This window comes from Thermomyces dupontii, assembly GCF_041956625.1.
Source record: "Thermomyces dupontii strain NRRL 2155 unplaced genomic scaffold VTN31scaffold_3, whole genome shotgun sequence".
Lineage (NCBI taxonomy): Eukaryota > Fungi > Ascomycota > Eurotiomycetes > Eurotiales > Trichocomaceae > Thermomyces > Thermomyces dupontii.
The window spans coordinates 1,685,547-1,707,103 of NW_027192309.1; the positions used below are offsets into that span (position 1 = coordinate 1,685,547).

General features: G+C 53.0%; 10 protein-coding genes across 10 annotated transcripts; 6 read left to right on the forward strand and 4 right to left on the reverse strand.

Moving 5' to 3' along the window:
• Window positions 1-243: 243 nt before the first annotated feature.
• VTN31DRAFT_4095 (uncharacterized protein) lies at window positions 244-2,106 on the forward strand (the record flags this gene model as incomplete). The annotated part of the gene is made up of 4 exons (XM_069404445.1): window positions 244-1,725; window positions 1,778-1,822; window positions 1,882-1,974; window positions 2,029-2,106. 4 exons carry the CDS (start codon window positions 244-246, stop codon window positions 2,104-2,106), a joined length of 1,698 nt encoding a protein of 565 aa, XP_069261418.1.
• A 155-nt stretch (window positions 2,107-2,261) lies between these two features.
• On the reverse strand, window positions 2,262-2,726 carry VTN31DRAFT_4096 (uncharacterized protein; the record flags this gene model as incomplete). Its single annotated transcript, XM_069404446.1, has 1 exon — window positions 2,262-2,726. The coding sequence occupies one exon, from the start codon at window positions 2,724-2,726 to the stop codon at window positions 2,262-2,264; it is 465 nt and encodes a 154-aa protein (XP_069261419.1).
• A 44-nt stretch (window positions 2,727-2,770) lies between these two features.
• Window positions 2,771-5,041, forward strand: VTN31DRAFT_4097 (uncharacterized protein; the record flags this gene model as incomplete). Its single annotated transcript, XM_069404447.1, has 1 exon — window positions 2,771-5,041. The coding sequence occupies one exon, from the start codon at window positions 2,771-2,773 to the stop codon at window positions 5,039-5,041; it is 2,271 nt and encodes a 756-aa protein (XP_069261420.1).
• Window positions 5,042-5,170: 129 nt separating this feature from the next.
• On the reverse strand, window positions 5,171-6,253 carry VTN31DRAFT_4098 (uncharacterized protein; the record flags this gene model as incomplete). Its single annotated transcript, XM_069404448.1, has 2 exons — window positions 5,171-5,797; window positions 5,864-6,253. The coding sequence occupies 2 exons, from the start codon at window positions 6,251-6,253 to the stop codon at window positions 5,171-5,173; spliced, it is 1,017 nt and encodes a 338-aa protein (XP_069261421.1).
• A 223-nt stretch (window positions 6,254-6,476) lies between these two features.
• On the reverse strand, window positions 6,477-8,182 carry VTN31DRAFT_4099 (uncharacterized protein; the record flags this gene model as incomplete). The annotated part of the gene is made up of 4 exons (XM_069404449.1): window positions 6,477-7,684; window positions 7,734-7,920; window positions 7,983-8,099; window positions 8,156-8,182. 4 exons carry the CDS (start codon window positions 8,180-8,182, stop codon window positions 6,477-6,479), a joined length of 1,539 nt encoding a protein of 512 aa, XP_069261422.1.
• A 352-nt stretch (window positions 8,183-8,534) lies between these two features.
• On the forward strand, window positions 8,535-9,493 carry VTN31DRAFT_4100 (uncharacterized protein; the record flags this gene model as incomplete). The annotated part of the gene is made up of 3 exons (XM_069404452.1): window positions 8,535-8,561; window positions 8,614-8,693; window positions 8,752-9,493. 3 exons carry the CDS (start codon window positions 8,535-8,537, stop codon window positions 9,491-9,493), a joined length of 849 nt encoding a protein of 282 aa, XP_069261423.1.
• A 748-nt stretch (window positions 9,494-10,241) lies between these two features.
• VTN31DRAFT_4101 (uncharacterized protein) lies at window positions 10,242-12,594 on the forward strand (the record flags this gene model as incomplete). Its single annotated transcript, XM_069404453.1, has 4 exons — window positions 10,242-10,317; window positions 10,796-11,293; window positions 11,356-11,803; window positions 11,868-12,594. The coding sequence occupies 4 exons, from the start codon at window positions 10,242-10,244 to the stop codon at window positions 12,592-12,594; spliced, it is 1,749 nt and encodes a 582-aa protein (XP_069261424.1).
• Window positions 12,595-13,460: 866 nt separating this feature from the next.
• On the reverse strand, window positions 13,461-15,140 carry VTN31DRAFT_4102 (uncharacterized protein; the record flags this gene model as incomplete). Its single annotated transcript, XM_069404454.1, has 4 exons — window positions 13,461-14,337; window positions 14,393-14,772; window positions 14,824-14,992; window positions 15,049-15,140. The coding sequence occupies 4 exons, from the start codon at window positions 15,138-15,140 to the stop codon at window positions 13,461-13,463; spliced, it is 1,518 nt and encodes a 505-aa protein (XP_069261425.1).
• A 1,190-nt stretch (window positions 15,141-16,330) lies between these two features.
• Window positions 16,331-17,665, forward strand: VTN31DRAFT_4103 (uncharacterized protein; the record flags this gene model as incomplete). Its single annotated transcript, XM_069404455.1, has 2 exons — window positions 16,331-17,288; window positions 17,352-17,665. The coding sequence occupies 2 exons, from the start codon at window positions 16,331-16,333 to the stop codon at window positions 17,663-17,665; spliced, it is 1,272 nt and encodes a 423-aa protein (XP_069261426.1).
• A 1,913-nt stretch (window positions 17,666-19,578) lies between these two features.
• VTN31DRAFT_4104 (uncharacterized protein) lies at window positions 19,579-20,650 on the forward strand (the record flags this gene model as incomplete). Its single annotated transcript, XM_069404456.1, has 2 exons — window positions 19,579-20,227; window positions 20,280-20,650. The coding sequence occupies 2 exons, from the start codon at window positions 19,579-19,581 to the stop codon at window positions 20,648-20,650; spliced, it is 1,020 nt and encodes a 339-aa protein (XP_069261427.1).
• Window positions 20,651-21,557: the final 907 nt, after the last annotated feature.

Sequence of the window (21,557 nt, forward strand, 5' to 3'; positions counted from 1 at the left end):
CTGGGTGCCTCGTAGACCTCTCCTTTTCCTTTCACCAACTCGTCCTTCAATACCACAGGATTCGAGTCCATCGATTCCCGTGGTATTCATTCGTTCCCTTAATCTAATCCTGTCGTCTTCGCATTGGTTTATTGATACTTAACGTTGGCTCTCACTTGATAGTATCTCTAAACACTCTATTCGATACCAAAGGCAGCGTGAAATCGCACAATCTCGACCAGCGCATCAAGATCAAAGAGCGCCATGTCGGCAGTCGTGCAGCGCACGGCCGACGCTTTGCAGTCCGAACTGGATCGCGCCAGAACGGCGTTGAAAGAGATCCATCCCAATGTCGCTCCAACCCTGCCCGAGGACGCCACCACCACTGGCGCCATGGCCGTCTACCGGAACAACCTGCTCAGTCAGAATCCGGAGCTGTTCGCAGGAACATCGCGCCTGACGCTGAAGGACTTGGGCCTAGTGAATGTGCACGAAGTCGCTGAGACCCCGGATACCGTGCCGCCGCCGCAGAAGGAAGACCCTCCGAAGAGGACGCCGCACCGGGCGTCGTTGGAGGGCGTCCTCACAAACACCCTGATCCTGGATCATCTCATGCCGCTGCTCACCGTTTCCTCGATTATGGCGTTGACGGCGACGTCGAAGACGCTGCGGTCCCTGATTCGCGAGACCCCATACGTATTCCGACACTTGGACTTGACGACCTGCCGGGGTGCGGATGTCCCGGATATTGCGCCGATCGACGTGGGCGGGGAAGTATGGCGGAGTGAAAGGATGGACGAGTCAATAACAGAAGAGGAGTTCTATGCTGGGCCACTGCGGGGAATTTTCTCGCGACTGGAGCGGCAGTCCATTCTACCAACGGTCCGCACGCTGGTTCTGGATGGTCTGTCGGTCCCCGCCGAATTGGTGTCCGAGATCCTCCTGAGTGATCGATTCAACGTGAACATTTTGTCGATTCGAGAATGCAAGAACCTCAACGAGCGACGGCTCATGCAGGCTCTACAGTATGCCGTCCGCCCTGGACGTCCGGTGGGAACGCCGAGAGTGCGCGGCATCTACCATTTCACGCCCAGGCAGCCGCCGCGGATCCGACAGCGAACCTCGCGGCGGGAGTGGTGGAAAGCCAAGTCGGCGGGAACGCCGCCCCCGGAACCTGCTAAGCCCGTGGCCAGCAATGGCTGGGAACACCTCAACGAATGGTACCAACCATACGGCCGCGTGATCGGCGGGACGATCGAGGAGGGCTGGGCACAGACATTGCAGAAATGCGAGGGCATTATTGCCTTTGACGCCGTACTGTGCCGTGGGCCACGGCACAACGCCGATCTCTACTCGTCAAGTAACACGACGCGACCGCGCCCGGAAGAAAGATTCCTCCCGCCGGCTATTGCGACGGTGGCTCTCGGTCCGCGAGGGTGCGACGGCTGCCGCACGTGTCCCGAGGGGCCCGCGATTTGGCCGGAGTCGCCGGAGGAGCAGTTTCCCCTGCTCAGCCCGCCCCCGCTGCATTCATCCAAGGTTGTGGATGCCAAGCGGCCCGTGGCCAGAGGCGAGACCGCCGTGATGATTGCCCGCTGCAAGGGCTGTCTGCAGAACCGGTGGTGCCACCGGTGCCAGAAGTGGTTCTGCTTTCAGTGTCTGCCGCACCCGGAGGAGGTTTCGGTGCGCCTCAGTCTGCACCAGACGGCCACTCGAGGGCCTCGTGATCCTGCAGAGGAGCGGAGGGTATGTTGGACTCTCCTTCGATACGAACCATGGTGCTGACCATGACATCTAGAGTGGACCTGGCGTGAGTCGAGACTGCTGGGAATGCGGCCCAACCGTAAGCTTTGCACAAATCTTTCTCGTTAGAAAGCATCGGCTTGAACTGACTCGTTCTAGTGCGCCAGCTGTAAGGCAGAGTGCCAGCGCACCTGCGTCAGCTGCCAAGGTGAGTACTGCATTGAGCACAACGAGGGGTGCTCTTCGACCAAGGTAAGCCGATTCCGCTACCACTGCACTATTTGCGCCACGACACTGACGACGTAGTGCGACTGGTGCAATACGAGTTGCAATACGAGTTCAGGGCGTTTGGCGAGATCTCTACTAAGCGCTGCATTGCTTTGACTAGTACATAATCCAGGATTATAGAGGGACAGGCATCTCATCTCCGTTCAAATTTTTTATGAGTGATGATAGATCGGTGGACATAATAACTCACGACTCTTTTTAATCTAACAAACTCATCCTACGATGGTTAGGCATGGATTTTCCTACCATCCTCAGCCCTGAAGAGTTACTCGAGTACAATACAGTCGCGCCTGGGATGTTTCCCGCAAGGAAGACCAGACCGGCCATTGTCTGCAAAGGGCTTCTGGCAGAGTAAGCTGCACCGCACGTTTCAGGTCCTGTTCACATATCACTACATATCTTGAAGCTGTAGACATTCTGATGGCTGACCGTGACGAGGATTTCCGGACGATTCCCACTGACTTGGGGCCATATGTAGTATGGCTTAAACATATTTCCAGTCTCTTCTTCAATTTCTTGCTGAACTTCGACGGGGGGGTGTGTTTTGAGGCAGCAAGCATTACGTCATCGATGGAGCACATGATTGGCGGAGGCAAATCCGAGATTGATAAGATAAGATCTGCGGAGCATCTTCCAGAAAACAGCCTGAATAATCGCAAAGCTGAGCCCAAAGTACTATTTACATCCAGCGGTAAATGGGCATTTTGACCTGGCATGTTCATAATGCGGAGTACATAACTTGCTATCACCGCTCGTAGCCATGACAGAAGAAGCAAATTCTCTGAAATGGTCCTCGCAGCTGGCCGTCACCCCCGCTCTGCGCACGCCTAAGCTGCCGGGTGACAAGATCCTGCTGCCGCAGTCCGCCCTCGAACAGCTGCTGGCCGCTGCGCCGGTCGTCGAAACACACCCATCCGATAGTTATTCTCGCAGCAATGCGCGCGCGCACACGCCAGGTTTCGACCCGTTCAATCCCTACACGTTTGCTGCGGAAGCGCGTGCCCGCGCCCGCGCTGCCGCCTTCAATAACAACGTGTTGGCGTCCCGACAGCCGCAGCTGCCGCATCCGCTGACGTTTCGAATTGTCAATCCGCGTAATGGACGAGTGATAAATGCCGGGATCCGCGAGTTCTCTGCCGCGGAAGGGGAGGTTAGTTTGAGCGGGTTTCTACGCGCCGCGCTCGGGTTGGAGGAGGACAAGGGAGAAGTCCCGACAGTGACGGTTCATGCACGGTCATTACCCAAGGGCACTTATGTGCGCTTGCGGCCGCTGGAGGCCGGGTATGATCCGGAGGACTGGAAGGCGCTGCTGGAGCGGTATCTGCGAGAGAATTTCACGACGTTGACAACGGGAGAGGTTTTGGAGATCCGTGGAGGGGCTAATCATGGGGACTTTAAGTTCTTGGTTGATAAGCTCCGGCCCGAGGGAGATGGGATATGCATCGTCGACACCGATCTGGAGGTTGATATCGAGCCACTGAGCGAGGAGCAGGCGCGTGAAACGCTGAAGAGGCGGCAGGCCAAGGAAGCGCGGGCGCCAGGGACAAGAGAAGGCAGTTCTATAGGGGGTGTCGTGACGCAGGGACAAGCAGAGAGAGGCCAGGTGCGACGGGGTGAGTACGTCGACTATGAGCTGCGCGAGTGGGACCGCAACGACGGCATCCAGGTCGAGCTGGAGGCAGCGGACGGTGCGGACCTTGATATCCTTGTCAGTCCGCTATCGGCGCGGCAACGTGCACGTCCAAGGACTGATGAGCACGTGTTTGCCGACTTTTCGACCAGCTCATCCAAGCGGATCCGACTGGAGCGGACGAATATCGAGCTAGCCGAAGCCGAGGCTCTGTACGTGTCTGTACACGCATTCACACCACCAGGCACGGAGAACGAAGCCGGAGGACCCCCTGTCCAATACAGCCTTCGTATTGTGAAGACATCGCAAGCCGAGCCGAGCGAGACGCAGAAAGAATCCACCACGGCTGGCGAAGACGAGGTGGAATGCAAAAACTGCCACCAACTCGTCCCGAAGCGCACGCTGTTTCTGCATGAGAACTTTTGTCTCCGCAACAACGTCTTCTGCCCTCAATGCCGGGGCGTGTTCCAAAAATCGTCAACCGAGTGGCAGAACCACTGGCACTGCGACGAGCATCCCGAGGCTTACGGCAACGACGCAACCAGCAAGACAAAACACACACACGTCGCCCACACACCACACACCTGCCCCTCCTGTGGGCACGAGGCCCCAACCCTGCCCGCGCTGGCGCAACACCGCACCACGCTGTGCCCCGGCAAGCTCATCCTGTGCCAGTTCTGCCACCTTCTCGTCCCGCAGCAGGGGGAGGGCGACCCAGACCCAACGGACCCAGAAGTCCTCCTCTCGGGCCTCACGCCGCACGAGCTCATCGACGGTGGCCGCACCACCGAGTGCCACCTCTGCGGCCGCATCACGCGCCTGCGCGACATGAAGGCGCACCTGGCACATCACAACCTCGAGCGCCTCTCACGGAAACCACCCGCCATCTGCGCGAACCGCAACTGCGGACGCACCTTGTCCGGCGGGAAGACAGCCAACGACTCCGCAAACCCGCTCGGTCTCTGCGCCATCTGCTTCGGCCCACTCTATGCCAACACCTACGACCCAGACGGCAAGGCTTTGAGGCGACGGGTCGAGCGGCGGTATCTCACGCAGCTGCTGAGCGGATGCGGCAAGCCGTTTTGCCGAAATACGCAATACTGCAAGACTGCCGCCGCCGCTTCGTCGTCGTCGGATGATTCATCTTCACGTCCACCATCTACCACGGCAGAGATCCTGCCGTATATCCGCCCGCTGCTGACCGACCCTCAGGAGAACGGGTACTGGTTCTGCGTGGATGAAGTCAGTCAAACGCGGCGCCGGCTCGCGGATATGCTTGCCGCGGAAGATGTGTATGAGCTGGCGTGGTGCGTGGCGGCGGTGGAGGCCGCAGGAGGGGAACTAGATCGGGCAAGGGAATGGTTATCATCTTGGGCGGTACGGAAAGATGAAAGGAAGTAACTACTAAATAATAAAGACGGTTTTTATATCAACCAAACTACCCTATCGTTACATAAATCGAATCCATGCATCAAGGAAATAAAAAGACATTATATGGGATCGTAAAAGGAAAGTAATGAGATCAACAGATCAAGTCGACCCTGTCCGGGCTGCTAACCCACCACTCCCCCTCGACGAAAAAATGCCCATGATGCCGAAAACCAAGTAAAACAACGCGAGAGGATACGCCACAAGCGCCCGCATCCCACGCATGCGGCCAACAGCACAAAACATGCCGGACGCGCTATACGTGCACCACCCCACGGCAGCGGTGGTCAAAAGATACCCAAACATCGAGTCCATGGGCACGAGGATCCCAATCATTGCCGTAAATACCAGTGGCAAGAAACAATACCCGAGGACGCTCGCGGAGCGGGGGAAAGTCAGCGTGGCGCTGAAATGGCCTGATTGCCCGCCGGCCACGGAGGAAGATGACGATGCAGACGGCGGTTTCATGTGCGGATCGTAGTTGTTCGGGTCTGCGGCGTTGGGGATGTTTTGATCTGTCGGAGGGGCAGCAGGAGACATGAGGCTGAGGATAACGTGCAGTGCGATGGTGCCAAAGACCGCCACACCGTAGATATACCCGTAAAACACCTTTCCGGACAACAAAAGGAACGTGCCGTAAAGAACAATGTACAGAATCGCGCCGTAGAGATCGCTGTCATCCATGAGATGTTGGTCGATTCGCGCAAAGGGATTCAACACCGTCAGCGTCTATTTCACCAATGGATCGCCTCGTCAGCTTGCGACTCCCATTCCGGGGAAAATTTGAGAGCAGACCTTGCTGCGAATATGGTCGAAATTCACCCCCAACTCCTCCAGTAACGGTGGCTCTCCTTCATACCCCTCCGTCCCAAACGCCGCGAGCCATCCCGTTCGTAACCCGCCCTGCTCTCCCATTCGACCAGTCACGCCTGCGCTGGGGCCGCCGGCTCCTCCAAACCCATAGCCTCCTCCTCCTCCTCCGCCAGGATATGCCGACGCAGAGTTTGCCGAGGATATCCCGTATCCGCCGAGTCCCCCACCACCGGAGGCGCTGCTACTGCCTGCTCCATAAGCTTGCGAGGGTGTTGTGTGGCCCGAAACGGACGAGTATGTGCTGGGGTAGAATTGCAGGTTTGTCGCGGATTGGTTTGTGTATGGTTGCTGCGGATTGTAAAATTGAGCCATATTCCCGTTTCTCGTTTGATTGTTTTGGGTGTGTGACGGCTCCTTTGTTGTCTGGAGAATAGGTTATGTCGTTGAAAGTTGGCGATGCCTCGTGGCAGCTTGGCAGTTTGTCGATCTCCATGGAGCCTGATTACTAAGGCACCAACATGTCCCAACTACAACTGATCCATGATCGGAAGCACCTATGAGCCGGATCCTTCTAGCTAGATACTCTACAATGTAATTACAGAAAGCTCAGCCCAACCCCCACCTGCAGTCCCTTGCGGCCCTCCTCGCCCTGCCGCTGCACCAGCGGGAGAGTGAAGTTCAGCTCAAATCTCGCCACCGGGTGGGCGTACACGAGTCCGATCCCAGCAGACGTGCTGGGAAGGCCATTCTGCAATGCGCGTATCGTAGACACCGCAGCATCTTTGACATCCTCGGCAGTTTTCGGCGCTCCTCCCTGCGAGGTCTGCAAAGGCAGTAGGCGCCCGCCGGTTAAAAACGCCTGGAGCCGCAGAGGTGCGTCTTTGCCTACTCGCGGCAGCGGCACGTAGAGGTTGGCACTGCCTGCCGCATACACGTCACCACCTACGGCATCTGCCCCGTCATGCGGCCCCAGACCCGCTTGTCGAAAACCACGCACATCAGACGGTCCGCCCAGGATGAACCGGTCGTTGATGCGTGTCGCTCGGACTTGCGCGTCCCCGCTGAGACCGAGCGGGTACAGGAGCCCACAGCGGAAGCCCGCCGTAAAACTCACACCGCTCTCACCCTTGATTCCCGGAATCGGAATCGGCACGGCGCCTTGCGCTTCAAACTCCGACTTCCAAAACGCCACGTCTCCCTTTAGCGGTCCCCATCCCGCGACTTCGTTCCACGCCTTGGCAAAGACTCCGCGGGACGGCAGCAGCGGGTGATCCCGTCTATCGAAAATCCATGCGTGTGAGATGCTGCTCTTGACACTGTCGCCCGCATCATCTCGTACCGTCAACGAAGCATTTTCCGCCAGCCCAGTGACTTGCCGCCAGAAACCGTTGCACGTGAGCTCATGACGATCACCGGCACGACCGAGCCATCGGAACCTCGTCCACGCTCCCCTGACCAGCTCCTCGTGACTCGCCCAGGGCTTGTGCGTTGCGCTAGCAATGGCTCCGATTTCCCAACGGAAATCAGGATCGCTGAAAATCGGAGTTTCGAAAGCAGCCTGATAGGCAGATCGGGTGCGCGTTCCCACCGACGCATTCACATTCAAGGTCTCTGCGCCACCAAAGATGTTGCGCCAGAGGAAATTCCCATATGCCGAGCCCTCGGTATTGCCCACATCCGTTCCCGTCTTGAGCATGATGCGCGATTTCTCGCGCACAGACAGATACACATCGATATCAGTTGGCAGAGCTTTCGGGTCCGTAGACTTGTCCAAATGTATCGTGATGGGCTCATGGAATATACCTTGTCCAGATTAGCCATCATTCTGCGTTATGATCTGGCGAGTGCCTACCGAACCGGCTCAGCTTGCTGGCCCGCGACGACACCGCATCCAATGCCTCAGCCAAGGTGTATGGCTTATCCTGATTGGCACTCAACACGGGCCTGAAAATGCGTTCCAGGAACTCCTTGCGAGTATTCGGCGCATTCAGGACCTGTATTCGCGCAATCGTAGTTGGCAGCGTCGAATTCTCGTCAATCTGATAAGCGATTGGTTAGCACCCCCGGCGATCCGCACGCGCAAAGGAATTCCTATACATACGAGCTCTGCATGGCGTGAGTGATGCTTTTCTGCGATCGTCCGTTGCTTCTCAATTAGAGCTTTCTGCCGTTCCTCCGTCTCCTTCGGATCGACGGGCTTTTGGAGGAGAGAGAAAATCTGTCGTGGTCAGCTCCGCTGCCCAATTAACATATACACCATTCGTAGCTTCGTACATCTTCGTCGCCCGTTGTCGACGCCATGTTGCCTGGCGACAATGGCTGCCAGGAGTGCAGCAGTTCCAGCAGTCAGCACTGACCCTGATTGTTTGACCTGGTCGGCTTCGAGATTATTGGAAGCCGACCCGCCCCGAGATTCAGTGACGCTAGAGTCACGTGACTAGTTAACACACTGCCAAATCGGGAGCCCGCCGTTGGGAGGATCAAGTGTGAACAACTTCTGTTTTCGACTCGTAGACACGCCTTTTCTCTTTTTCTTTTCTTGTTTCTTTCGTTCCCGTCGAGCTCTGTGGTGCTGTCTATGTTTTGAGAGATCGCTGCTAATTCCGTCGTTGCTGATCCCTCTCCGCCTAAGCCGGCTTCGCATCCTCACAAGATGGCCACCAAGGCCGCGCATAAAAGAGCAAGTCACATGCCTGGCTTTCAGCTTGAACTCCCTTGCTAATGTGCTACAGTTAACACGCGAGTACCAAAACATTCAGAAGAATCCTCCGCCGTATATCGTCGCTCATCCGTCAGAGTCCAACATTCTCGAGTATGTGGCACCCTATGCACCACCCCGGCATCTTTCGGACATGATTAACACTGCACAGATGGCACTACATCCTGACGGGACCGCCAGACACGCCCTATGAGAATGGGCAGTATTGGGGCACATTGATCTTTCCTCCGGAGTATCCGTTCGCTCCGCCCGCCATCCGCATGCACACCCCCAGCGGCCGGTTCCAACCATCGGCTCGGCTGTGTCTGAGCATCAGTGATTTCCATCCCAAGTCGTTCAATCCGGCATGGGAGGTGTCGACGATCCTGATCGGTCTGCTGTCCTTTATGACCAGTGAGGAGATGACCACGGGCAGCGTCAGTGCCTCGGACAGCGAGCGACGGCTCTATGCGGCGCGGTCGCGGTGGTGGAACTCGACCGGCGGGGGCTCCTACTCGAATGTGTCGGCAGGCGTGACGGCAACGAGCAAGGGGATCAACAACGTCAAAGCCGGCGATGGCGGCCTCAAGTTCCGCACCGAGTGGCCGGAACTGGACGCAGAGAACTGGAAGTGGATGCGGGAGAACCGGATCGACATTGCCACGGGGAACGTCCTGCCCGATCCGAATGCGCCTCCGGCCAACCAGTGCTCGCCCGAGACATCCGCCCTGCGGCGGCGGCCGAACGCCAGCGGTCCGGGACTGGGTGCGGTCGTGGAGGGCGGCCAAGCGGCCCGGGCCGTTGGTCAGAGCTGGGTCCGGCGGCACCGACTGCTGGTGGGTCTGGTCATTGTGCTCGGATATGCACTGGTTTCGCGGATGTTGCGGGGGGTGTCGACGGGAACTGAATTTTGAGTTGCTCAATTCTTTGCTCAGTTACGGAGGACTTTCTTTGATTGTTTCTGCGTTTGTCGTGTCTTTGTTGAATCAATTGGGCGGCGTGTGGCGTTGTGACACCGAAGACCGGGGGGTTTTGTCTTTGCTTTGTGTACGAGTATGTATGACTACAGTACCTCGGTAACTACCTAGTTCTCTTTCTTTTTCAGTAGAATGCATCGATCTGAACTCTCCATCAATTCATTCATCTTGTCCGGCCCGGTTGATCTCTGCTTGAACACTCCCTCATCTTTTCTCCATTCCTCTCTCTCTGATTCAGGAGTCGATGCTAATCTCTCACGCCAAGCCGCAAAGAAGATTAGCACCATTTATTGCCCCTCGGCCACCGCCAGTTACCACCTATCGTGCTACTTATCGTATTGCTCGCACCCCGCAAGGGCTATTTTTCCTATAGATACTCGATTAGGCTGGTGCTGAACCGCGCGGCCGCCCCAATCTGAAAACAACCTCTTCGCTTTTTCTGCAAACTCCTCTCTTGACTTCGACCAGCCAACCACGGAATTCTCTCCCCGATCAAATCGGCAAGAATTGTCTGGTGGTCACTCAGGTGGCGTCCCTTGAATTGCCTTTTTCATCTACATAGTTAATTCCCAGACCCTCTGATTTGCACGGGGAACGCATTGCCGGGCTCCTCTGCCCCGTCCATCCCAGTTGCTGTTCCTGTTCCGTCCGCCGTGGTGATCCCCTGGATTGCCTTCTAAGGGCAATGGCATCCCAACTTCGGCAAGCCGCTTTCCTGGAGAATGTCAGCTCCAGCTCGGTGGCTCCTTCCACAAGTCTAGGTGTGTTAACAGTCTGTCCGTCTCTTCCTTTCTCCTCCCCAGCTGGGAAGCCGCGCTTGCCCCCCCCTGCACCTTCCTGACTCGCATCCTTCTTCCCTGCACACCCCCAGTCCATCACCTTTCAGGCCTCAAGCAACACACTCCGCCCAGCAGAGCTGAGTTGGTCTCTCGGGTTCACTCCTGGCCCTCCATCCATTGCCCATGCATGCTCAGACTTCTGTTGGGTGAATGCCTCCTACAACAACAACCCCCCCTCCCTTCCCCCCATCAGACTGCGCGTGCTGGGAGCAATGTAGAACCGTATGACGCTGTGCCCCGGGGTCGTTCCTGTAAGATTTCCCATGTTGGCGACTGGGACCAACAGGACGGTGCACAGCGTCGGGCCCTGGACGCTTGGGCTGCATAGGGTGGCGGCCCGGGGGTGTGCCAAAACGAAACATTACCGCGTTTTGTAGTAGCTCTGACCCTGATCTGGCAGAGAAATCGACGGCGAGTCGAAAAAATCCCTCGGACCTGCCGTCATTCACGTTCATCGACCAGGATAGCGACTTGACCTCCAAGCGCATCAAGGATGCCAATGCGCGAAAAGCGATCCGGTCCCACGTCATGCGGGACGTCCGTCGGCGGGAACGCCTCGCCGGGTTCAAGCGCGCGTCCAGACCAAAGCGCGATGGGGATGCGGCGGCAGCGGCGGCGGCGAAGCCGAAAAGGAAGAGAAGAGCCAGCATCTCCAGTCAACATCAACAACTTCCGCTGCGGTCAACGAGATTGGCCAAGTCGGCTTCCAAGCTCACTGCCCCAGCAAAGGTGCCCACCTCATCCTCGTCCGGCACGATGATGGTCATGCGCTTATCCGACGCACCGGCGCCCGCGCCGAATCCCTGGCAAACCTTCGGTTCTCCGACTCAAGATCCCTTCCGGACGCTCCCCAGTGCCAGGGAGTTCCCATTGTTGACGGATCAACTAGTTCAATACTGTACGTCTCGAAGCTTGTAACAAGAAAAAACAAAATTGTAGATCCCTCTAATCAGCTGGCAGATGTCAACGTCTTCTTACCCATGACCTTTCCCTCAGAGACCAAGTTGATCCGACAGGGAAAGTGGAAGTTCAGTATGCCGGGCGTGACGGAGCCCGTCGGCGACACCGCCACCTTTTATTCCATCATGACCATGGCAGCCGCTCATCGTGCGGCCCTGACGGCGAAACACGTGGATCTCGCCTTGCAGCCGGATCAAGTCATCCATGACAAAGATTACTATATCATGAAGACACGATGTATTCGCTTGATCAACGATAAATTGCGTGACCCGAATGAGGCGCTCTCCGCTTCCGCATTCGATTCGATCATCATCTTAGCTGGCAGCTGTTCGTGTCTGGGCCTTTTTGATGAAGCGCGCATTCACATCCGAGGGCTGCAGAAGATGATCGACATGGCTGGCGGCATGGAAAGTATCAGGCGTCTGGACGCTTTTTCATCGATCATCACGTAAGGATCTGCTCATTTCTTCTCTGCGTTGTATCGGTCCTGGGGTATTAACGAACGGTATCAGAGTCGACCTCAAGGTTTCTTCCGGACTGTTGGCGCGGCCCTTGTTTGATATTCCTTGGCCAATTGAAGGTTTATCACTCGAAACCTCGCAGCGGATCGAGCCTCCTCCATCATCGGTATTGTTTGATATGGCAGATGCGTTCCAAGATGCATCCCGCTTCAGTCTGCGGTTGAGGTGGTGCGCTCAGCGCTTGCGGGAGGCTGTTCTCCTTCGGCATGCGGAAGTCTCTGAACCATATGACCCGCCCTTGATCTACAAGCTCATGCATGAAATCGAGCACGAGCTCCTCAGCTATCCATCTGAAGCGCGTCTATCACCCCTGGAGGCAGTGGCCCGGGTTGCGTGCATCTGCTACTCGGGCCAGTCTTTCGTCGTGGTCCTTCCGACCTCAGGCTTCGGACGGGCCTTGACAAAGCATATCAAACGCGCCATATCCGAAGTGCCCTGGGAGCTGTCGACGTCACTACTGGCTACGTCAGATCTCGACCTGCTTGCCTGGGTGCTGTTTGTGGCGGCCTACGGGTCGAGAGAGCAGCCTGAGTATCCCTGGTTCATCAGTCGTCTGGCGGACATCATCGCCATTCAAGGATGGACCCAATGGGAAGAACATTGTGTGCCAGTGATTCGACGATACTTCTACACTCCTCAGACTCATTCCTATGCCTGGAAAAAGATTTGGGACGATGCGATCTCTCACGTTGCCGTGGAAGATGTGACGTATGCATAGGTAGCATGTACATTTGATTTTTGTGTGATGAATTTCCTGGACTCTGTCGGTATGATGTATAGCGGGCTGGTCAATCACCTTGGAGTCTGGTTTGGCTGCAGGAGTTGCAGGTTTTTGATTATATTATGGCTGTCTTAGTTACAATATCTTCGTTGAGTGTCCTTGGCCATTAGTCTGCTGAACTCCTTTCTTCAGCGTTCAGAACCCCAATACGATGTGTACAAGGTAGTTAAGTCTCCTCCCTTCTGCTCATCTTAGACCTCGCTCAGCAGCACGAGAGGCAATGAACAGCACAAACTTTCTTGATCGGGGGGCTCGAGCCACTCCGACTTCTCAACCCGCCAGGCAGCGAGGGAGGTAGGTATCAAATACAAGAGAGAGACACAGCAACTGCAGTGATGTGATCAGAAAAAGCAGTATGTACTTATGAATCATCATTCAATGCCGACTGTGCACTGGAAAGATTTCTATCACAACTGTTAACTGGCTCTTGATAACGTGTATATAACTACTCCATTTTGGCCAGAGGACTCGTGGTCTTTTTGTGCACCTGCCGCATTTTATTTCGATGATTCGCCGCAATCATATCCATGGTGATATGAATTGATCAGTGTACGTTACCGTCGTTGTTGAGCCAAAGATGTTTCAAGATCCAGGTTGGGTTCTTAAGGCACGACGATACCGATGACTTTGGAACCTTGATGCTGACGCGTCTGTACTCCGTTCACAGAACTTTTACTTCATGCAGGAGGAGAGCCCTGGAAGTATCTAATGTACCTAGGTATTGAAGTACTCGCACAAAAAACAGAATCGATCGTTGGAGGACAAGTTTGCTGCACGAATGAAACCCTCCGGAACGTGAGAAATCATCCACTGTCCTCCATTGGAAGAAAAGGCCTCGCGCCAGGAATGTCGGGAGTGAAGTTGGGATCGAAAAACCAGAGCTGAACACCGTCCTCTGTGGACAGGCCAGAAACCTCCCTGTCGCCGAAAGGCATTGCGCTTTCGTTGTATTTCCGTTCCGAAAATTCATACCAGCGCCAACTTTGTGGCGCCCTCGGCTTCAACATACCTCGAAAATCAATCTCTTCTTTGTCCGACTGATACGGGTGCAAGATTGTGGTACCCTTGGCGGCGTCGAAGATGACGAGCCGCCTGAGACGCCTACGCCAGCCATACGCAATGTCAGAATTGAGAACGGCCAAATCACCCACGTACATAAATCGCTCAATGGGCTCGTCATGCTCGATCCACCGGGGAGTGAGCTGGTCGATGGTGTCGTCGTACGTGAGGTGCAGCACATGGGAATCAATCTTATTGAGCAGCTGGATCACTGTCTCGTGGCTGCTGATGCGGTAGCAGCCCCTTTCTGGTCGGACGAGCATATCTTCTTTCACACGATGACCTGCCAGCGGTAGGTGAAAGTGTTTCCGCTCTAGCAGCTGCCCAGTCAGCGTCCACTTTGTCTGCTCCACCTCTGCCGAGTTATCCCAGTCAATCTCAAATGTCACTAGCGTGTTCTCGTCTGCGTTCAAGTGCCACAACCACACAAAATAAAAGTTGCCAATTTCCCGGATGCGATTTGAGCCGAGATCCCAAACCCAGATATTGTTTTTCGTGAGATTGCTATATATGACCACTTTGTCCTTCTCGACAGCAAACCACTTATATTCCCAAGGATCAGGAAAAGTCGAAGGTCTTGCATATTGCTGTATCGTGTGTAAATCCCACGCAGTCATGGAGCTGCCAACATATGGTGTTAGATGACGCATACAGACAAGATTTTGTGTGTTCCTACCCATCCTTTGATCGCATGACAATGACGCGATCAGAGATCCTGAAGTCGACGAGAGGAGTCACAGCGACCTCATCGATGTAATTTGACCTCTCCCCAGTCACGAGGTTTAATATCTCAACTTCGTTGTGTGGACCTGCTACGCTATAGCAAAGCCGTCGGGAATGATAAGAGACCGTTTTGACCGCTCTCAAATCCTGCCAGGGCAGAAAGACTTTCTTAACCGGCTCGGCAAACTGCAAACCATGACACCATCGGAGGTATCTCATGGCATTGCCAACCGTTCCATCCACGCTCTCCAGGCCCAGGGACGCAAGCGACTGACGCAAGGCAGGTCTGACGACCCCATCGTTAGAGAACATCGTGCGCCATCGCTTACAGACCTAGGACGGTCAGGATATCTAAGCGATCATCGACAGATGGCAAGCACGCACCTTCTGGCACCGGATAATATCCCCTGGATCCAGGTACTCCGCAATGTAAATCACAACCTCGAAAGGTAAAGAGCCGACAACATCAAACTCGAATCGAATTTGCTCTAAACGCGTTCTCACAACGCGTTTCCATTCCTTCTTTCCTAACCGGTCTAGAATCGCATGTAGCCTGGGCTACGGTCAGTCTCATGGTTCCCAAACTGGATCGATCACGTCTTAACGTACGCGTCGCGGCGAGCACTAGAATCCAGAGCATCAAAGGCCTCTGTGACACCCAGAGGTGTTTCAGGGACTGTGCTAGCGGTGGAGGGACTCATTGCGATGAAGATTCAATGGGTGGCTGGAATCTATTGTCGTGACCTGCGGGGGAAGTTCATATTGCAGTTTCCACTTCCATTCCCATCAAAACGTAACGGATGCTGTTGAAGCAGTTGTAATTCGCAGACGATTACATGTGGTCATTCCAATTGTGTATGCGTTTGTCCTGCAGGCTCATGCATAACGCACTTGCAGAATGAATACCTAATGTGGTGATTATGTAAGTACCGTTCCATTGCAGTGTACAAAGGAAGGGTTAGGGTTAGGTTGACTCAAGCACTGTATCTTGTCACTGGCCTTGTTCTAGTACTATCCATCCTGCGTAGATCTATATTTTATTTCCTCTCCCAAACTAGCGATGACCATCCTGCAAGAAGGCAAAAACTCAATTTAGATTCCATTACATACCTAAGTAGGTAGGTAGCTTAATGCTCCTCTCCAACGAGGTGAATGTGTGTCATTTTTTCTAGTTGTAGCGACTGAGCCGAACACCACTCCAACTGCTTGATCGTGTAGCAGACCGTGATAGTCAGGCTCTTTTTTATTTTCCAACTTTTGGTCAACAAAATTTCTCGTAGGGGCAGCGAAGATTTCATGCTATGGAGGGACAGGATGACCAAATGGCAGAATTATGCATCACTTCGACCCCGTTCCTTATTCCTTAGGAGTTGCTGGACTTTCCGTGAAGCCCTCTATACAAGCACTATACTCCTAGAATGCAAGTAATGGCTGGAGTTCACGGAGACACACTCAGTCTGATGGAACCAGGACGCCCTTCAACCTGGAGTTTCCCTGTAGTAAGAAGATCCGGCGGATATTGCCGTTGAAAGTCTGCAGAATCAAGGATTCTCATAGATCTTGATGGATGTTTCCGCAGAGATACATGAACGTCAATTTCATAGCAGCTTCTCATTGGATCCTGGAGGCATCGCTTCACGGACTCTGTGACCTCCCGCAGGTAGTTAAGGCCTCTTCCCTCTCAAGTCCTCTTGATCTCTTCATCTTTCTCTCCACTGTACTCGTCCTTGAGATTTCGAATCCTTGCTACTACAGCTGCTTCATTCATCCTTCACTTACAAATTCGTCCTTATTGCTACCACACCGGTTAAACATCTCCAAGACATAGCACGCTCACGCATCCAAACTCAAGAAAATACTCCCAGGACTACCAAGAAGAACATCCGACAAGATGGTTATCTCCCTCCTGGGTACCATTCTTTCTGTGCCATTCCGGCTCTTCAAGTTCATTTATGGTTCATCATGCTCGTCTGTTGTTGCGAACCAGAATGACCTCGAAGAATGGGTACTGGTTCGTCCTGATGACCTTGATGAGCTGCTGGAGCCTGAACCTCCGGCCAAGACCGACAATGCTGCAAATGACGTGGACTTTGACATAGAGGAATGGGAGCTGGTGCTCTCTGATGAGCTTGAGGAGTTTCTGAAGCCTGAACCTTCCGTCACCATCGAGAGCGTTGCAAACAAGGACTTTGACCCGCAGGAATGGGAACTTGAGCTCTCTGATGACCTTGAAGATTTGCCGAAGCTCAAATCTCCGACCACCAAGGATCATGTTGCAGAGGAGACGAATATCGACACGCAGGGGTTTGATTCGCAAGAAGGGGAACTCGTGCTCACTGGTGACCTTGATGAGTTGCTGAAGCCTGACACTTTGTTCAGTAACGACAATATTGCAGATGAGAATGAGGTTGATACGCAAGGACGAGAAAATGTGATCTCTGGTGACTTCGGCGACTCGGTGAAGCTCGAATCTTCCCTCACCACGGACCATTCTGCAAAAGTGAAGGACCTGGCCAAGCAGGAACGGGACTCACAGAACAAGCTGACGCCCTCTCATGACATTGATGACATGCTTAAGCCCAAATCTTTGTTCAACCTTGACTGTATTCTTGCCAGAGGCGGACAGGTGCCTAAGACGCCTCTGGGCGCGGTGGACGATGTGTGGGATGATGGGTTGGACGAACTGCTGGAGTTTCGTCCCAACAGATATTGGATCTCGGAACGTCGCAAGAAGAATTGTGACGAAGCTGAGACCAACCATTATCCTGCCAACAGGCCAGAAGAATTCGGCAATTGGAGGTCCCACGTATTCAAAGCCACGGGAAGGATTTCGAAATTCTGCCGGTCAGGTGCGTTCTGAAGTTCTACTGCTCGTGTTTGTTCTTCTCAAACACTAACAACAAAGTCTCCAGGCCAGATCACTCACCAGCAGATTAAAACATCCTCAGAAGCCACATGTTGGTCCCACACTGAGACGTTGACAGAAGTCGACGATGACTGGGATCATGTTGACGAAACGCCGGAAATCGATGAGGTAGAGACGTCAGAAGACGGAGACTGGGAACTGTGCAAGTCTGCTGTGAAATCACCAAACACTACCAGCTCGCAGCTTGCTGAAGAATCACCCAAAGTCCTCAGTTATGAGGTGTTTCGTCCGCCGCCGCTCGATGATGACACGGACCTGGCCGAGGAGCAGGAGACGGACACTTTGCCTCAGAATATGTGAGGGAATCAGGAATGCTTTTGTACTTTTCCCAGACTGTGTTGCCTTTGGTCTGTTCATCTTGCATTCTGAATGTTTCTGCTCTGTGGATTGTTTGTTTGTTTGTACGCACTCCAGAATGGCCGTTTGCATTTCATGCTCACAGGTAAGAGTAGACAAGATACAAGAATGATCAACAAAAGCTGATTACAATTGATTCACTGCTGACAGAACACAACACAATGAACCTGAAGGAGAGTATACATAACAAGTGTTATCAGAGCAGCCATCATGATGGTTGGGTGGATGCCCTGACCTTGGACTCCAGGGACGCTTTGCAGGTACCTCAAGTATCACAAATCACTAGTCATCACCCTTAGTTCTCACATGAACTCTTCAAAAACATGGGGTTTTTGCTTATTTCCAGAACGATGCGTTGTAGCTGGGTCTGGTATGACCGGTATCAAGCGCGAGCTCCTTGAACAGGCTGCGAGGCATTACAAGATCGAACTGAAACCAGTCAATCATAAGTCTCAGTAACTGTTCTCAGCAATCCCATAAATCATGCTGCCTTGATGATCTGGTGCCCAAGATCATCACCACTGCATTCATGATTGGGATTTGGGACGATTGTGATGTAGCAAGGATGGGAGACTCCGCGAACAGATTTAGACATTATGGGCTCAAATTTTCACTAATAATGACGGGATGTGGACTCCTCGTGGATAACTGCAGTCCCCCAAGCACAAGCTACCAGAGTGATATTTGATGGATGAATGCTGTACCTCCAGAGAGAACTTGAAATCGTTCACTTTGAAGGGAATAGGTTAGGGATTTCGTTGGATAGGCTAACTAATTGTACTATCTCTTGGCACTCTATACCATATGAGGTAGGTAACAATTAGGATGACAGTACCTACCCTTTGTCTGAAACGCCAACAGACCGTGAGACTTACATTCCCAAAGAAAAGTACTACAGTAGCTATTCTAGAATATGTTCTTCATAAAGGGGTAAAGCCGAAAGTACGATAGTACGACAAGAGTCAGCCGAATAGATGCCAGTCGGACAGGATGTGTTGCTCTTTGTTCCTAAAGCCCTATCAAACCCTAAGTTCCGAATCAAGCGATTGGACCTGTTAGGGCAAGGAGGATCAAGGACTCGGCGCTGGTGCAGGTGGCCGTTTGGGTCCCGTCCCAAAACCTTTTCACTGGAAAGTTGGAGACAGGATATTTACCTTGTCTTCTGCTGTATAAAGCGCAAGCCTTCCGTATCTGAGCAGAACTGGTGAGGCATGTCTATGGCCAGGTCGATGGCTGCAGAGCGCATGTGGTAAGTACTATGCCTGTTGGTGGTTAGGCCTACTAAGGTTCCTGCTACTGTTGACATTATCAAGTCTTTTGGCAACTGTCTTTTCAAGATTCCAGAGTCTTGATCAAGGCGTAGCAATTAGAAGACTTGTAGGGGTAGAGATCCATCAAGAATAACTTATGATGGATGTTCTGGCGGAATTGCCCGGCACCTGACTTGTAACCGGTCGATTTCAAGGCTGAAATTGGAGGAAACAACCAGAACCGCACTAGTTGTAGAAAGAAAGAAAGTTGGCGAGAATGACCGATGAAAGGGTGTAGAATCAACTTCATTCGTAGATGCTTTTGGCTGGAAACTTCCGCTGAGATGTAGCATTGATCAGCAAACGGTGTGAATATCAAAACATTTAAAGGCTCATTCTCCCAGGTCTTCTTCAGCTCTTCTTCTATCTTACTTCAGTCATTGGCAAAGCTTCTCTAGTCCTTGTTGCTTGCTTGCTTGCAATTCATTCATTTAGCAAAGCCTATTGACTCATCCTTACTGCTATTGTATCAACCACTATCCAAGACGGAGTACTTTCGCACGTTCAAGCTTACTCCCAAACCTACCAAGCAACACATCCCACAAAATGATCTTGTCCCTCCTGGGCAGCATTCTTTCTGCGTCTCTCAGCGTCTTCGGGCTCACCCATGGCTCGTCACGCTCGCCTGTTGCTGCAAACGAAAATGGCCACGACACACAGAAATGGGAAATTGTGCACATCAACGACACCGCCGAGTCGCTGGGACCTGAAGTTCTGGACAACACTGATGATGTTGCAAACGAGCTTGATTTCGACATGCAGGAATGGGAACTGGTGGACATTGATGACATTGATGAGTTGCCAAAGTCCGGAACTTCGACCAACATCGACCATGTTGCAAAGGAGACGGACTTTGATACGGAGGAATTGGATCCGGAGGAATGGGAACAGGCGTTCGCTGACGAGTTGAATGACCTTCCGGAGTCCGACTCTCCAACTGATGCCGCTTACATTCTCGGCGGAGGGAAGGAATTTCTGAAGACTCCCTTGGCTGCAGCGGACTCTGCGTTTGTTGAGGTTGACGAGCTGCTGGGCAACCGTCTCAGCAAAGTTTTGGCCAGGAAGAGCGGAAAGAAAAGAGACATCGAAACTGCAAACGGCACAGCCTCTTCCAAAGCATCAGGAGCATCTGGCAATTTGAGCCTCCAAATTCTCAACGCAATGGGAAGGCTTCTGACTCTTGCTTGTCAAGTGCGTATTTACCCTCTTAACTCAACAGTTTTGTCAAATGTTAACGGCGTCTGCAGGGAGTTTTTATAGCCAGCAAATTTCCGGGCTGCCTAAACTTATCAGGCAGAAACACGCGGAAACGCCAACGCAAAACGAGGAGAACCGGGATATTGCCGGCAGATTGCCAGAGGACGAAGAAGTTGGGGCTTTTACAGGTGACGGAGATTGCAAGATAGCCGAAGAGGCCGTGAAAACCAGAACTTGGAAGCACGCTGAAACATCAACTGAAATCAACGATGATTGGGATCTCGTTGATGGAACGCACGAAGTTGACGAGCTGCAAAAATTAGAAGACGGAGACTGGGAGGTCTGGGATTTGGTCAGGGAAGTGCAAAAGCCTACCGGCTCGCAGCTCGCTGATGCAACACCCAAAGTCCTCAGTTGTTAGGCGTTCTGTCCCCCGCCACTGGAAGAAACGGATTTGACCGAGAAGCAGGAGACACTGTCAGAAATGATTTGAGTGTATCAAGGATGCCTTTGATGCTTTTCTCATACTGTAATGCTTGTTGAGCCTTGTTCTTCTTGAATGAGTTCGCTGTCTGGATTTTTCAACTGGACGTACTAGAATGACTGCGTGTGTTTCATGTTTGCGTGAACGAGTGAAGACTGCAAACAAGAATGATCGACGATAGCGTATCTTAAAACCTAACCATCATTTGACAATTGAAGGGACGAATTCAGCAACTAAGCAAGCTAACAATCACGCCAGAGCAGCCATCTTGCCGATCGGCTAGACATCCCCACAAAAAACTTAATATTGGACTCTGAAACCCCGGAAATTATCAGATTAATCACGAAAATCATTATTCTTTAGCACAAGGATGTAACAAGCCTCAGTATCAAAACAAGTTCTAGGACTACCTAGTTCTGTTCGCGTTGTCCGCCTGGCTTGGGAATCTGGAGATGGCGCTGATTTTTACCCCTAACCCTAATGTCTCGACTCAAGAACGGATGTATTACCTTCTTCTGATTCTGACTCCAGACACTCTGACTGTTGGGCATACTCCAAATGCCCCGAAAAGTAGTACCAACTGGTCCTAACAGTTCTCGTCCAAAGGAATTTGGTACACTTCTTGCCTTTTGCAGTTGAGCAGCTCGTTTGTAAACCTATGAGTTGGTTCATTCACCACTTGCGAACTACTGTCACTCGAGAGTTTTCCAGCAGTCATGATAACGAAATATGATAATCTTGAGCAACGACATCTAATTCCACTGAATTTGTCTGTTGGATCCAAAAGTAGTTGCATATTTAGGGCAAGGACCCGTTGATGACTCAGCACCACTGCAAGATACCT